At 35.5% G+C, this 17,103-nt stretch overlaps 1 protein-coding gene across 11 annotated transcripts in view; it reads right to left on the bottom strand.

Annotated features, from left to right (window-relative positions):
- KDM6A (lysine demethylase 6A) overlaps positions 1 to 17,103 on the bottom strand; it is a 274,310-nt gene that overhangs the window by 102,054 nt on the left and 155,153 nt on the right. For all 11 annotated transcript variants that reach the window (XR_011647989.1, XR_011647990.1, XR_011647991.1 and 8 more), the window contains exons 5-6: positions 14,096 to 14,154; positions 5,700 to 5,820 (exon numbers count right to left, since the gene is read on the bottom strand). Coding sequence is in view for 8 of the 11 variants with exons in the window: in XM_058290960.1 (XP_058146943.1) it covers positions 5,700 to 5,820; positions 14,096 to 14,154 (180 nt within the window). In the remaining 3 variants the exon portion in view is untranslated. The remainder of the gene's footprint in view (positions 1 to 5,699; positions 5,821 to 14,095; positions 14,155 to 17,103) is intronic.

Here is a 17,103-nt window from a genome sequence, read left to right as displayed (position 1 = left end):
TCTACCCAAAAGGAATGGGTATAAAGGTTACCTCAATGAGACATTAAATGATGAATATGCTAGCAATGAAAACTGAACTTAATTTTTGGTCCTGGCCTTAACTTTAGTGGTGATGCTACCAATACTAGAGTAGACTCAAGTAAGAAATCACTAAATAAAATGTATCCAAAAAATTTTAAGATTAGGCTTCTCTCAGTATGTCTATATTCTAACCAATTCCTATGGATATGCAGCTTCTGCAGTTTCCTATGCAGCTTCCATGATATGCCAATATTGTGTAGTTCCTTTCCTGAAGAATTTCTTCCACTTCCTGGTTGTATGTTTTAGGCAAAATCTCACAATAAAAAACAAATATTACTGGGAGTGAGGGAGGTCGAGTGAGGGTGGGACCTTTTCCAAGACTCTAAGAAAGGTGAGTCACAGAGGGTAAGGCCTGCCCTTCCTCCCTCTCCCAACCCCCTCTACTATTTAACTAAATTACTCAAGACTGTAGAGTTTTTTAAATGCCAGTGGAAGAGGTAAGCTATTGTGCATCATGAAGGAAATAAGGGCAGAAGCAAGTAGGAGGAAATAATAGTAACTTTCATTATCTTGAGACAACTGAACAAAAATATATGGTTGAAGCTATAATAAAGAAGTATTTACAGGTATGTCAGAAACTTAAGGAATGGATAAAATTAATTTAATAGCCAGTATTCAAATTCTTATAATCCTATAATATAAAAAATATTTAAAAATCCTATAATATAAAAAAATGGCAGTATCTTTAATTGTATAAATAAAAATAAGGGACAGGAGATATTTCAAAGATTCCTAAAGAATTTTCTAAAAGGAGGTATATACCACGACTTATTACTTTTGCTTTAATATCTTGGCATAAAAAATATGACAATAAAATTCCTGAGTCTACAAAGGTATAGTATAAGATCTAATCGGACGCCTAGAAATTAAGTAGTTCCTGGACAAGAGTAAGATAAAAAGAAAGTAGAACTGCTGTATCAATCAGAAGTTTCATGTCAGGTGTAATAGTAGAGGAGAGACCTGCTGAAGGAAATGGTGAACTAAGCATTTGGAGAACACAATCGCACTGTCAGTTTGTATAAAAAAATAATCTGCTAAGAGATGATAAATAAAACAGGCTTTTTATTCCAATTTTTCCAGCCTGCTCTATGAGTAGGAATATTAACGTTTTCTAGCCTCTTCCATTTCATTTATCCATCAAGAAACACTAAGCACCTGGTAAAATGCCAAACCAACATACAAATCTCCTTTCAGTTTAACTCATTCCCTTTGCAGTGTCTCTGTATTTTTCATATTCCTATTCCTTTCACATTAACTCTTTAATCAGCACTTATTTTCAACTACCAAAATACAAAGGGACCTTTATCCACTTGGTGTGTCACCCAACTATCCTATGGTTCCCATGAAAACCCATCCTCTTTAGTTCCTCTACTCTTTAAAAATCCCCAAAAGTACTAACGTTTACACATTTGAAGGAAACCATAAAGCACTGTATAGACATGTAAATATTAGGTAGAATTTCTACATAATCTTCACTAAGTTAAACAGATGCAATGGCGTTAACTGACTGAAGAATATGGGTGTTTTTACATCTTATTTAGCATCACATGAAGAAAATAGTTTTCTGTAATACCTCTAATTTCCATATCCTGGAAGATTGTTAAAATTGTTTGGCAAAATTAGTGTATTTTTTACTGCAGTAATGATAGTGAATTTCAAATATACAATGAATGTAAGCAATCATCAAAATCATTAAAAGGTAATGGAATAAAATTCTGAATTAATTATATGGAATTAAACATGCACCCAAACCCATGGGGGTAGTGGTAGGGAATTATCTGAAGGTGGGAGGAATAACAACAACATGTAGAAATGTCATCCTGGAATGGATGCTCACAAATTAAGAACTGGTATTTCCACTATTCACTAAACACATAAGCCAATTTAATGGAAAAATAATATATGGCTGAAAAGTAAGCTGGGCATTAACTTCAAATTTCTGAAGATGGGCAGAGTGAGAAAAATATAAAGATTAAATTCTGGGATGGGAAAATGGATTTCACAAACATTTTCTACAGTGGTCCCAAACTGGAGGAATTTTAGATGGTAGATAAGCTGAAAACTAAAGAAGGGCTGAAAAAAATTTATTTGCAAATACTTATATATAAATATATTAATATATAAATAAGACATATTATTTAAGTTTTACAACAACCTTGTAAGGTAGGTATAGTTATTCCAATTCTACAGACCCAGAGATATTACAAGAGTTAGGCATCTTGCCCAAGATCACACAATTAGTTACATGGCTTGGTCAAATTTTAAAACCAAATTTGCTTTATCTGAAAGCTGTTTACATGGTACCAAAAAATGAATCTGTCTTAGAGATAGGGATAGAAACAAAACAGGAGGTTCTGGAATGCATTTCATATATGAGTGCAAAAAAGGAATCTATTATAGAAAAAACTGTTTTATTTAAATATTTACCATCTAAAAGACATATGCTATGTCCCTCTTTGGGCAGAGGGAAAAGAAATGAAGTGGAGAAGACTTAATCTATAATGGACATATTGTTCACACCATCCCCAAAAGAAAAATATCCATTTTACCCCTCCTCCATTAGCAAGGAAGAGGGTATCTGGGAAACTGAACTCCTCTCAAAAAACTGGGCATAACTAATCTAAGATTAACCCCATCTTCTTTGATAGAGAATCAGCTAAGAATGACCATGTAGCTTACTCATGCCAGTGAAAACCAAGGTGAAGTTTGCTGGTGACTTCTATGAAAGTTCTTCCTCATTCTTTTTTTTTTTTTAAGAGTTATTTATTTATCTCTGCCCCCCCCCCCCCCAGTTGTCTGCTCTCTGTTGTCTATTTGCTGTGTCTTCTTTGTCCGCTTCTGTTGTTGTCAGCGGCACAGGAATCTGTGTTTCTTTTTGTTGCATCATCTTGTTGTGTCAGTTCTCCGTGTGTGCGGCGCCATTCCTGGGCAGGCTGCACTTTCTTTCACGCTGAGCAGTTCTCCTTACAGGGCGCACTCCTTGCGCGTGGGGCTCCCCTACGCAGGGGACAGCCCTGCGTGGCACAGCACTCCTTGTGTGCATCAGCACTGAGCATGGGCCAGCTCCACACAGGTCAAGGAGACCCGGGGTTTGAACCGCAGACCTCCCATGTGATAGACGGTCGCCCTAACCACTGGGCCAAGTCTGCCGCCTCTTCCTCATTCTTGAGATCAGCAAGAAGCAAGGATCTTTATCCTCCATGCAGTGATGATAATGATGAGGAGACACTGAGCAGCTACTATATGCCAGCAATATACAAGCACCTGTACTACTACTATATAATGTCTTCCTCTATGAGACATGAAAAAGGAAGCATGTCACTTTGACTGTACTTGAAACCATCTTGTATCATCAAACAGAGCAACTAACCAGTCTTTAGAATAAGCCAACATAAAAGAGAATATAAAATAAATCCTTGATGAAATCTCAGAACAGTTGAATAAACCAATCCTGTAGGCTGGACTTCATACTACACGAGCTAATATTTTTTGTTATTTTAACCAGCTTGAGTTGGAGTTCTGAGGTTGCAACCCAAAGTATCTATACCAATACACTGTAGTTTAGTAAACAGCTTAATGTCGCGGAAAGGTCATTAGAGGTTCCACACCTACTTAGATGAAGCTAAATTATTAGCCAGTTCACTTTATGAAAATTGGAAGCCACCTAAGGAAGAAAGAGGACTATTATTCCTTCTTATTCCTATCCTTTATTCACACTGAAAGCTAAGCACTTTACAGTAACAGAAATATCTCCTCCCTTAACTAAAGACGTTATTACCTACAATTCTCTCAAAAACAGACAAAGAACACTGGACAGAGAAAGCTTAAAAAGCCAATGTCAGGATAAGATCAAATGAAACCTTCACACTACGGATGGAAAGTATCAAGGATCCTAAAATCCTTTTCTACCTTCATACAAATAAAACAGACATCAGATGATATCAAGCATTTTACGTAAATGGAAGAAAGGTCCAGAAAAAGAACACTGCATTTACCGAAGACACTTTTGTTAAAATCACCATAACCTGAAAGTTTATTAGCATTTACCTATGCCTGAACAACTAAAGTTATATATAGGAATGTTTCTGTTTAGCATGAGTATGCAAGAACACTTTCAGTTAGACATGGAAGAGTGATCAATATTGTTTCCCCTGAGTAAAGGGGATTTTAAATATTGTCACCTTCATGAAAACAGAGATTTACAACCACAAAATTATTTTAGATTATCAGTGTATTAATATGTGATAGTGACATTCCATAATTTTGGAAATAAATGATTGCTTTCTTCCCCTCAGATATAATTCCCGAGCAACATTTACCATGCTACTATCAAAAGCTAATATACACTATGGATGGCCAAGAGGTTAAAATATGCAAGGTAGCATATCCAAACTTATTTTCCCTTTCAGATACACTGGTATTCCATAGTACACACTTTGTGAAATGCTGCTCTAAACCTGAGGAAAACCGGTTAACTTCCAGGCATCCTTTATTCTCCATACTATTTGCATCCTAGAGCCTATTCCTCAACTGCACTTACCTTTAACCACTGTGTGATCTAAATTCTTCACATCTACTTGTTTTAGTGTTTCTGGTTGTACATCTCTGTCTTTCATACCATTAGCGTGGTTTTTTATAAATTCATAAAAGGTAGAAATAGTATTTGATTAATTTTCTACTTTAAAAATTTAGATTAGGTACTTTTTTTTTTAAAGTACAGTTTTTAAAAACTTTTAATAGTTCCTTATTAATGAGTTCAAATTACAACCTACTGTAAAGTCACTCTTTACCACTCTTTATTTCCTTCTGTCTCTCTCTCTTTTCTCTCTCTCTCTGCTTTTAGAATCAAGATAATCTGCAATGGAGATATTTAGAAAACAGCAACCATTATATATAGTCACAAATTTACAAAAACTTAAGCTTTTACCTAGAACTTCTAACCCTTTCAAAGAGAAATGCTTTTGTCATTCAAGGAAGCACTATTTCCATTAAAAGCCCAGTGAGAGAGAAAGAGATAGCACAGGCAGCACAACTCAATGAAAAATGAGAAATGTCAAATTTCCATTATAGGCAAAATACTTAATATATTATCTTTTCCCAACAACATTTATATTCACAAACCAGTAGTCCAAATGTCTTGCAAAGAACACATGTTTTTATAATTCTGATATGATATGTGCCCAGCTGATTGAGGTGGACAGATTTCTATTAAGACCCATTAAAATTTGAATGGTCAATGATTGGGGCACAGATACAGCCTGATTAAGCAGCTGCTTCTAACCTCTATAATGGCCAATCACTTACAAGGGAGTGATTTAGATGTCTAAGCTGAGGAGGAAACCTTCACCCTTTCCTGATGACAGACTCCAGTTAAAATTTTTTAAAAAGTTTAATGATGTAATTCATTACATGTAAGTCTTAGCATTTTAACTACTTTGTACCCTGAAACCCAACCTTATTTATTTTATAGTTCATAGCAGATAGTATTTTTCACCTAAATCTTCAAATTTCCTTTTAAAGTATGAAATAAATTCCAACATTTCTTAATGCTCTAATATTTAACAAGAAAATAAAACACAAAAATGAAACATTGTATCTTGAAAAACCCAACAACCTACCTTTAAACTAGACTCATAGTCTGTGTTCACTTTGAACATAAGCCCAAGTCGTAAATGAATTTCCTTGGCTCGACAAAAGCTGGGATCAACATAAAGCACCTCCTGAAATGCTTTAATTGCCCTGAAAGAATATAGACATAAGATATCTTAACTTTTTAACACTTGCATGAATTTTTGCTTGGCAGTACAGTAAAACTTCTGTTTTATGCAATACTGTTTTTAAAGGAAATGCCAGTTTTATAAAAATGACATGAATGAATAGCAAAATAGTAAAAAAAACTAGAAAGGTGCTCTTGGGCCTTTTATATAATTAAATGTGCATAATCTAATTTAATACAAAGAAGGAAAAGGAAGGTCGGTTGAATTTATTCTCAATTATTCAAACAGTATTTTGTGGTTCAATAAAATTCTCAGTTTAAATAACTGGTTTTACTTTTCTAGAATTTCTGGGGGATGGGGGCATATAGGAAGATTTTGTTTTTAAGGAAGGAGGGATTAATCCTCCTCTAGTCTGCTCCATAAACATAAGGCTTCTTTTAAAAACTTTATATTTGCCTTTTATATATTTAGGTTTACAATGCATCTGGACCTTATTTTGTATACAGTGTAAGGTAGGGGCCAGTGTTGATCTTTTCCATATACATACCCAATAGTCCTCAAATCACTTGTGATAAAGACCATCCTTACTCCAACTTCTGCACGCCACCTTTGTCATTAACTTCAAATCTTTACACCTGGTCATGAAAGTACTTAAAACTTTATTCCCGGAAGCCTTCTATTAGATGACTTTTAAAATGGGTGGGATATATGATATGTATCTGTTTTGTTATCTGATGTACATAAGCTGCTTTGAGACAGGAGAAGTGAGTCAAAGGACTGACAACAAAGAATTGGGGCAATTACCATTCTCAAAGGTGGCTTCCTCCTTCTCTCAGACTTTAAGATAATCATCTGCCCATTGCTGAGATACTCTCTACTTTTCTCAATCATTTCTTATAGGAGTAGGTGCAACTTCCACCTCTCCTATATTCTTTTTTTTTTTTAATTTATTTTATTTATTCCTCTTCCCTTCTCCCCACACATTGTCTGCTTTCTTGTGTCTATTTGCTGTGTGTTCTTCTGTGTCTGCTTGCATTCTCGTCAGGCGGCACGGGAATCTGTGTCTCCTTTTTGTTGCTCATCTTGCTGCATCAGCCTCAGTTTGTGCGGTGCCACTCCTGGGTGGGCTGTGCTTTTTGTGCAGGGCGGCTCTCCTTGGGGAGTGCACTCCTTGCATGTGGGGCACCCCTACACGGGGAACACGCCAATGTTGTACGGCACTCCTTGCGCACAGCAGCACTGTACACGCGCCAGCTCACCACATGGGCCAGGAGGCCTTGGGTTCAAACCCTGGACCTCCTATATGGTAGGTGGATGCTCTATCAGTTGAGCCACATCCGCTTCCCATCTCCTATATTCTTTTGGTCATGTCTAGTGCTACCATATTCAAATAGTACAGGAAATGGGGGGAGGGGAATCTTACATATGTATTTATGGGAGGCATCAAAAAGGAAGAGAGCTATAGCAATGTAATAAATAGTGCCAATTAAAACATATGTTTTGGGAAAGGGTATGCAGGAGCTTTTGGAAACTTTTGGAATGATAACCATGTTTTATTTCTTGACCCAGGTGATGGCTACATGAAAGTTTTAATCTGCTAAGGTGTACACTTATGTTTTATGTACTTTTCTTTAGGTGTGTTATATTTTATAATAATAAAAAGCCTTTAAACGAAAACTATGTGGCAGAACTCTAGACTACTGGCTTACTTTATCTAGCAAGTCAAAGCAGTTCTAAAATAATGCAAACAGGTGAAAATACCATTCCGTTACTTAGACTTGTCCAAAATGTTATAATGGCGGATTTGGAATAGAATGACCACTAGAGTTTGACTCTCCTGTCCAGATGAATTCCCACTGATTAATTTTTTTTTCTAAAATAGTATATAATACTTCATAAAGTCCTAATTAACCTTACCTTATTATATGGGTCAGAAAACCCTCTAACAGAAAGGGTCAGAACTAAGCAATGTCCACATGTGCCAATAAAAAAAAAAACTAAAATCAGGCAAGCCTGAGTCAAAGACATAGGGGAAAAAAAGAAGTGGAAGACAGACAAGGAAAGAAGAAATAAAAGACGAAAGAAAAAAGAAGTTAAGAAAGAAAAAAGGTGTGAGGAAGGGTAGGCAAGGAAGATTGGAAGGAGCAGAGACCATCAGTAACAACCACTCAGGAGAAATAATATTTCCTACTCTGTCTCCAAGTTTCGTTTTCCAATCTTTTCTCTAAACCTACTATTGAGATATGTTTTACTCCATAGGTGCCTTTAATATAGATACCTTATCCACTTAGTTCACAATGTCACACAGGTGCTAAGAAACATGGGTTCATTCTAACAAATTCTTTGGATATGTTAACACACTGGAAATAAAGACAGAACTTACTAACTTAAAAGCAAAAACACATGCTCCAAAACACATCAGTGTGGGACATGTTTGCTCTTTAAGGTCTACTAAAAGTGCCCATGACAATGCTGCAACCAATATATATCTAACCATCAAGTTCTCCTCTCTGTTGTTCCAAAGTATACCTCAAACTCAGTACCTTGTAGGCTCAATATCTCATTAGTATTTTACTGAAATTTGAGTCCTAAAGGAAGTTTATTATTCTGCTCTGTCTTACATATATTTCCTTGAACTTGTGGCTCCTGTGATACTGTAAATCACATCTCCATGTTGCATTTAAGATCTAATAGTACCTATTCAACTCCATTCCCAGTTATGTCCTAACATAGCTCTTCCTCAGCTATGAACTGGCTTATTTAGGAATTTTTTCATGCAAATGCTGGTCCTCTTAACTTCACTGCTTCTCCTTACTATGTTCTCCTGACCTGGAATATTTTCAGTCTTCTGCTTCATTCCTCAAGGCTCACCAGCCAAACTCAATACCAGCTACTTTTTTGTTTAGTACTAACAAGCAGTTAGGTCCACTCTCTATAATCAAATTATTTTATTTTCCACCTTTTGATGTACTGTCTCCAGTGTTTCCAAGTAATCTATTATTCCTTGAGGTCTAGATTCTACTTTTATTTTTAATTTTCTAAATAATACAGTAAAAGATTTAAGTTTAATAGATGTTTACTAATGCCATCACTTTTACAATTAGTCTGAACTTCTTCTTGAACGTGTGGGATGGGGTATGGTAGGCAGCTCCACAGTCTCTTTACTAATCAGTTCGCCTCCTCAAACATCTAAGGCTATTTTCTAAACTTTTACCCATCTATCGTGTGTGTATCTTCACTTTTTCCCACTCCCACAAGACAATGTGTGTGTGTGTCTGTGTGTGTGTATGAGAGAGAGAGAGAGCAAGCCAGTGCAAGAGAGTGGGGGGAGGGGGGAGGAGGGAGAATAGATACCATTCAGACTACATTCTAATCTTGGACAACATTTTACTGCATTCATATCCTGCCAAGCTGCATGTAGCCAGAACATGATCTCTGTAGCACAAGCTATAATTTTTGCTGACTGCAGATATATGAAGAGGGAATTTTAGAACATGAGAAATAGCTATCAAAAATTATAAAATACTTTTACAATACAACACCTGGAAAGGTTTATAGTTTTCAAATACAGCATATTCTCTACTGAAACAAACAAAAAAAGCACATATTATTGTGCATTTTTCCTTAAAATCTGAAAAATATAGTTTATATATAGCCAAAATTATTTGAATAGATTTTCAGTTTAAAGATTTTTTGCATTTAACATTTGCCATTGTTAACCATTTTAAAAAGAATATGAATAACACATTTTTAAAAAAGAAAATGATAGAAAACTAAAACCTTAATATCACTACCTATGAAAAACATACACATATACTGAATATATTTTAAAGAATGGTCATTTTTAAAGATTTCTATAAAGTCATCAGAAATGTCCTCTAGAACCTTACCAAACTATAGTAAAAATAATATAAAGTAAACGTCCCTAGTAGCCAGCCAGCCATCAAACACAGTTTTATTTTAATACACTTGGTAAAAAAGTGTAATAAAAACTTAAGTCCTCTGAGGCTAATAAAGCAGAGTCTGGAGGTTTCCCTCAGAGACAGATGAACTAATTCCACACTTACTAAAAGATAGAATGTTCTAGCTCTCTTACTCAGTAATGACATACATACACACAATTAGGAAATTTAGTAGTTCCTTTTAAATGAAACAAGAGGAAAATTTACTGAAGTCATCAACAAGACCCAAGAATTTTATCAGGTGGAGACAGATAAAGAAGGCAGACAAAATAGAGTAATTGGCATGAACAAAGTCAAATTCACAGATAAAATTTTCAGGGAAGTGTTAGTACATTGTGATTGGCACAAAGAGCATACTCCGGAGCAGTAAAGCTAGAAGGATCATCTGAGGTTGAATTAGAGAGGACCTTAAATATAAGGATAAGTCTCCTGGCTCTTTTGCTCTCTCTCTCTCTAGCCAGTCTTTATTTCATCACTCCAGGCAGTGGGATACTTTTTTTCCTCCCATATTACCAGATTTCTTCCAAATTATCTCTGGCAATCTGTGTGTCACTGGTAAGCATAACTTTACCAGAACTGCCTTAATTACCTGCAGTTTAAAATAAGAGTGTACATAATAAACTCACCACATAGCATAAACTGTTTTGTTTTAATGGAAATATACTTAAAATTAAACTTTTGATCCAAGAGCATTAGTCTACGTTATGGAAGCTCAAAAGTATGTATTAAATATTAGGTTCAAACAGACTCTATGCTACACAGCCTCAGAGTCAGTGGTATCACAACAATATTAGGTTTATGTTTGTACTCTTTCATTCCATTAAAAGCTTTTAAATAAGTCACTAAAATCACTATTCTCTTTTTCCTTACTGCACAAAGCACTGACTATATAGGAAAGCAGATATGTACACCCCTAAGAGCACTTGTGATTGGTACAGTATTTTGATGAATTCTATAAAAACCTCATTTGTCATGCGTTGAGATTTCTATACTCACTTCCGACTCATTCCCTTAATCCTTAGATGTCAGCATAACAATGATCACTACATTTCTTTACATGGCCTGTCAGATCTGGGAGCTTAGTTTCCAATTTCCTATGACTCCAGCACAGAATTATGTAAATTTTAGAACTGCTACCATAAGACCATTGTGATACTGATCAGTGGGAAGAATGCAAAAGGTTACAGGTCAGAAACAGGACTGATAAAGAATTTAGGGAGCTATATTTAGAGATATGGCTCTAAGTTATACTAGGTGGAATAATTTTCATTCTATTTCCTTTCATTGCATTGTAAAAATACTTCATCTTTCTCTCAACTGTATTCTTTGTCAGCTTAACCTTTCCTTTTCCTGTATACATTTCACTTCCTCTCACCTTAGGATATAAATTTTTTTGTTAAAGGCAAGGAAAAGTTCAGTTCAAGGTACCCCTAGCAATTCACCACCTTCATGAACAAGAACAAGTGTGTACACTCAAAAATGGCTTGTTAGAGATTGGTTCCTAGCTTTCCGCTATGTACATTTTACTTTGTGCTTCTACATCTTCCCTTCTCCTTCTAGGCATCTTTTTAAAAAAAGTTTAGTTCCAGAGTATTGAGCATGATAATGGTAAAACTGAATAATTATAAATCCAATGTGGATTTAACAGCTGCTCTAACGTACTACTACTGACTTAAGCTCCTCTGTCTAAGAAAAGACAACTAAAACTGGGAAAACTAAATAATTCAAGTGGTCTATAGGAAGATCAATGATTTAACTCCAACAGAAAAAAAAATGGGCAGCATAACATGACAATAAGACAAACAGATGGCTAGATAATATCATAGTCAAGAAACTGTTCTTAAAAATAACTAAGTCACCATCACCAACCCCCATACACATGATGGTTACACATATTATTATGAAATACTTAAATCTCGTGTTAAATGCCAAAGGCACAAATACCAAATATTTTTATTTAAATTATGAAGGTATCAGAGATATGATACTCTGAGACATCTTTAGCACATTCTTTGTGCTAACAATACAAAAAAATACCACACCCTTCCTCTAGAAACATTTTTTCAACAAATCACAAATAATTTGGCATGTAATAAAAAATGGCTGATCCTAGAAATTAATAGCTATCCACGAATAAACCTTTACACACATGTAGTTTTATCCTCGGAGGATCCTATCAGTTAAAGCTGTACTCTAAAACGGTTTCAAAGTACCTGCCCTATGCTTTCTAATTCTGTGGTTGTTCAAGAAATAGCAAAGTAAGTTAAAGCAGAAACTTGGGATAGCACAGTTTGAACAAGGCACATCTGAAGAGGAGAGAGAAAACACATTTGAAGAGCAGAGGGAAAACACAGCTAGGGTGGATTCATAGAAAAGGTGTGAGATGTATCCTTTTAGGAAGCAACTACAGAGTTGAAACTCAATTCATGCAAAAATGGTGAAGACCAGGCCAGGATCAAGAGAGCAGAGGGCACTTAATTAATTCAGACATTGCACTGTCCTTATATCATTCAGTTTCTTTTCTTAGGTCAACTGTAGGATATAGAAATCATAATATAGATAAGGAATCAAAAGACATAACAAAATCCCCTAACTTCACATGGTCACATACTTATTAAAGCAATTAATATTTTTAAATGATGCTTGCTTAACTTCACTACTGACTTTATGTTCATATCTTCAACCTCCTGAGAGCTCACAAGTTATCAAAGGAATGTGAAAATATGTGCACTCCTAAACTGTAGAGGCTCTTGCCTTGGGTTTCACCTAAATATTTCTGGCTGGCTATAAAGAATGTTCCCCCAAAGAACTACAAATACTATTTTACAGAAATAACCACTTTTTAATCTTCAGACTTGGGGACAGAGTACTACAGAAAAAATATCAGATTGGAAATCTGAGCATAAGGTTGCTTCTGCCACTAATGAAAGAGTTATATGATACTGAGTTAACACACACACATACACATACCTTGCTTACTCCATCTATAAAATTAAGGGAAAAAACTAAGTTATCTCTAAGACCACCTCTAGTTTTAAATATGATACACTGAACATGAAGAGGCTTAAAATTTAAGATAACTAAAGCAATGGATAATCTAAGAGAAAAAAATAAAGCTTCCTTATAAAGATCAATTATAGCTTTGTAACATTTATAAAGAAAATCCACAATCTGAATGATTACAATACTCTATACATCCACACAGGTGTTCTATAACAATGCAGTGCTTCCACTAATGCTCAAAAATCAATAGGCCCAAAAGCAAAGAGAGAAGAAAAATATACTAGGAAAAGTTATCCGTGTCTAAAGTTTCACCTTTAGGGAAAACAGACCAAATCACTGTCAAAGCACAAGTTCTGTAATGAATATTCAGAGTGCCCAACAGGTATATGACAGGGTGGTAACCTTTGGCCAAATGATCAATCACCTTCCTTTAGACTCTCACAGATCTCACTCAGCTTAAAATTATGGAGAATAGAAGAGACTGACAAGGTCAGATACATTTCAAAATTCAAAAATGTCAACATAGAGCTTTACAGTTTATAAAATGAACATTGTCTCTTTTGATCATTAAACCACTGTAAAATAGAAGAGGCACATGACTGCAATGTACTTTAAAAAATATTTTTAAACAAATAAGGAAAGAGATATAAGGGAGGCTATTTAACTCAAGATTTTAAACTAAGTGGTAGTGCCAATACCAGAATACCTATCTTTCAATTCCAAATTCTATATTCTTTCCATTAGAGCATGTTATTGTTTTGTCTGGTAAAAAGAAAACAACAATGTAATCAAAGTAATAAAAAGACCTTACACTTTACAGTTTATAAATTCTGACATATTACTCTCATTTAATTCCCATTTCTGGAAGTGGTACCACTCTCATTTTATAGAAAACTGTTTATAATCTGATACCTAGTTACTAAAAATTGGGAAGTGCTAGCAGGTGAGGGAATTGTGTAGAAGTCTGGAAAGATAAAAATACTGGTAATCATAGAGCATTTACCCATAGATCTTTAGATTTTAAATGAGAAGCAATCATTCCCCAATTCGAATAATCTAGGAACCCTCTGCTCTATAAGTAATTGAGAAATTCTAAAAAGCTTTCTAATCTAAGCCTTCTTTAGCCAGAATCTTATAACAGATTATTTTAGGAACATACACAACTCTAATAACCTATGGTGGGTCAGTATCTCTGAAGGAACAATCTAATCACAACTTCTACTACTGGAAAATGCAGGTTTACTGACATTAAAATTTTGTGTTTACTACATACAAAAAACAAAAAGCCATTTACTAGAAACAAATGGCATAATTAGTTTCTTGTCAACTTACCACTGAAATGCATTGTAATGGAAGTACACCAAACCAAGACCATATAAAAAGGCTGCATTCTGTAGGGAAGAAAGGGAAAAACAGACTTTTAAGAAAAGCATTTAAGTCTAATGCATATGATGTTATTAATATAAAACATGGTATCCAAGTTGTTTCAAGCTCTTAAAACTCTATTATGCATTATGATATATTTCTTAAAACACCAAAATAACAATGATGGGTCAGCAGAGGACACAGAATCCAATCAACTTGGTGAGATAGTACTGGATGCTTCTTTAACCAAGCCAGCCCTGATATCAAAAATTTATCAGCAGAATTCTATGGTGCAAATCTAAAATAAAAACTATTGTTTAATGATAAGAAAATACTTGACTACGCTATCCCCTATTCTCTTTTCCTTGCATCTGTATTCTTTCTCTGGTTCTCTCCACCTCTTGAATGGGATTTAATTTTACCTAGGAAAGTGATAAGAATTCAAAGGAAATGAATACAAATCTAGATAAAATCTTAACATAAAAAAAAAATCACATATCAAAACATGGCCTACTGTTTATATTTTGGGATTTAAATACCACTATTTTTGCAGCACACACACAAAAAGATGCCAACACTTATCCAAACTCATACTGAACTCTGGTCTCTGAATGGGAACTGGTCAGTTTCTTTTCTCAAAAACAACAAACATTTGAGTACATACTACATGTTTTATCAATAATCAAGCAAATCTATCTTAGTAAATCTTGCCATTAAACAAATAGCAAAGCTTAAACACTTTGTTAACATTTGTCCTTGTGAACAAATTTCCCCAAACCTATATTTTAGAAAAATCTAAACTAATATTAAAACTCTTATTGCCATACAATCTTGGGTTACATTTCTCCCAAAAGAAAACCCTGACACAAAGATTTTAGTATAAGCAGTTTATTTGGGAAGTTATCCTAGGAAACACAAATAGCGGAGTGAGGAAATGAGACTGGAAAGGGAAAGAAGCCAATAAAGGGTGCATTATTGAGCTCATTACAGCTGAAGGCAGTTGGGACTCAGTACTACCAGGGGGATCTTTGAAGACTGTGGAAGACTCTGTAGTGATTCTGCCCTAAGGAAGAGATAACTTAGGTATTTATGCTATAACTGCAGTCATTAGTTTGAGACAAAAGGACCAGTGATATTTAAAGCCCAATATGTAACCAGTTAGGTGAATTTTTGGCATATGATTTTTAATACTGAAATTTGTTTTAGGACTAAACTGTGCATTCCCTTTGAATTCCAACTACCTTTCTGCAAACAATGAAAAATGTGAAGTGCATCTTAAAAATTTAATAAATATGGTAATCCAATCTCATTAAATCCTCTTTACACCCTGATTTTTGAAGGAGGAAATTATACACTACAGAGATATTCACAAATTTAGGGATTCAAAAAGGTCTCATACAACATCCCCTTCACAAGTTCTTATTTACGTATTTTTAAAATTTGGAATTGGGATCATTCATTTACTGTTACCCACCTCTACACCTTTAGAAAAAGTTGAGCAATTACTAGGTACCGGGGACTGAACAAGCCAAGCTGACTACATTCTAATTCCCCTGCTCTCAAAAAGTAAGCAATCTTGGGGGTGGTGGGAGTGGTGGTGGTAATCCATAGTGTAGGAGTAGTAAATTCAATCAAGATTTTAAAAGATAGCTTTCTTTTTGAAGGGGGCTTGCGGGGGGGGGGGAAGTAACATGGCTTGAGTAACAACAGAAACCACTTTCACCAACTTAGAAGGTGGTATGGGATGTGGTGGAAAAATGAGTTTACTGAGGGGCATTTGCTGCTTTTAGGACATATCCTGCATTCTCCCAACTTCCTTACTTTGTTCATACTTCATGCTTCCCCTCCAGGAAATCTTATCCCCATCCCTACCACCCTATAAATTCTATCAATTAAGATCCATTTTATTTTTTTAATGTTTTTTTTTTTAATTTCTCTCCCCTTCCACCCCACCCCAGCCGTCTGTTCTCTATTTGCTGCGTGTTCTTCTTTGTCCGCTTCTGTTGTTGTCAGTGGCACGGGAATCTGTGTTTCTTTTTGTTGCGTCATCTTGTTGTGTCAGCTCTCCGTGTGTGTGGCGCCATTCCTGGGCAGGCTGAACTTTCTTTTGCACTGGGCGGCTCTCCTTACGGGGCGCACTCCTTGCATGTGGGGCTCCCCTACTCGGAGACACCCATGTGTGGCACAGCATTTCTTGCGCACATCAGTGCTGCGCGTGGGCCAGCTCCATATGGGTCAAGGAGGCCCGGAGTTTGAACCACGGACCTCCCATGTGGTAGACGGATGCCCTAACCACTGGGCCAAGGCCGCTTCCCAATTAAGATCCATTTTAAATGCTACCCTTCTTTCCCAAGAAGTCTTGTTACTTTCCTACCTCAAACCATAGGTGATCTTTCTAGCCTCTGAATTTGCTCTTACTACCATTTCTTTATCATATGACATGATTATATAATAGTAAGAACTTAATTTTATGCAAAATGCTAATATTTATCATCTCCTTTAAAAGGTTTTAACAACCCCATGGGGTGTTGGAGGGCTTCTTTTACAGACTAGAGAAACTGAGGATCAGAGAGACTAAGGAACCTGCTCAAGGAGACAGTTACTAAGTAGAAGACATGGTAACTGAATCAGGGTAAGCCTCCAGAGCTTATTTTTAAACCACCGTATCTTTGTTATTTGTGTATTTGCTAAACCCCATCTCACAAAAAACAAATGAAAACAAAACAAAACAAAACAAAAAACACTCTCCAAAAAGGCAGGAATGCTAATCATCTGCTTATGCCCTAGCACAATGCCTTGCATAGAACAGATGCCAGAACAAAACTTTACTAAATTGCATCATTCAGTATTTAAGCCAGCTCCCTATGTGACAAAGAATAATGCATTAGAAACTTATAAACCTTGGCAAGGAGCTGTCTCATTTTTCTATAACAGCAAACAATGTAATTCATATATAAACTGAGAACATTTTATGA

This window comes from Dasypus novemcinctus, chromosome X (assembly GCF_030445035.2).
Source record: "Dasypus novemcinctus isolate mDasNov1 chromosome X, mDasNov1.1.hap2, whole genome shotgun sequence".
In the NCBI taxonomy this organism is placed as follows: domain Eukaryota; kingdom Metazoa; phylum Chordata; class Mammalia; order Cingulata; family Dasypodidae; genus Dasypus; species Dasypus novemcinctus.
Note: the sequence above shows the minus strand (reverse complement) of the source record. Positions and strands in the feature narration are given on the sequence as shown.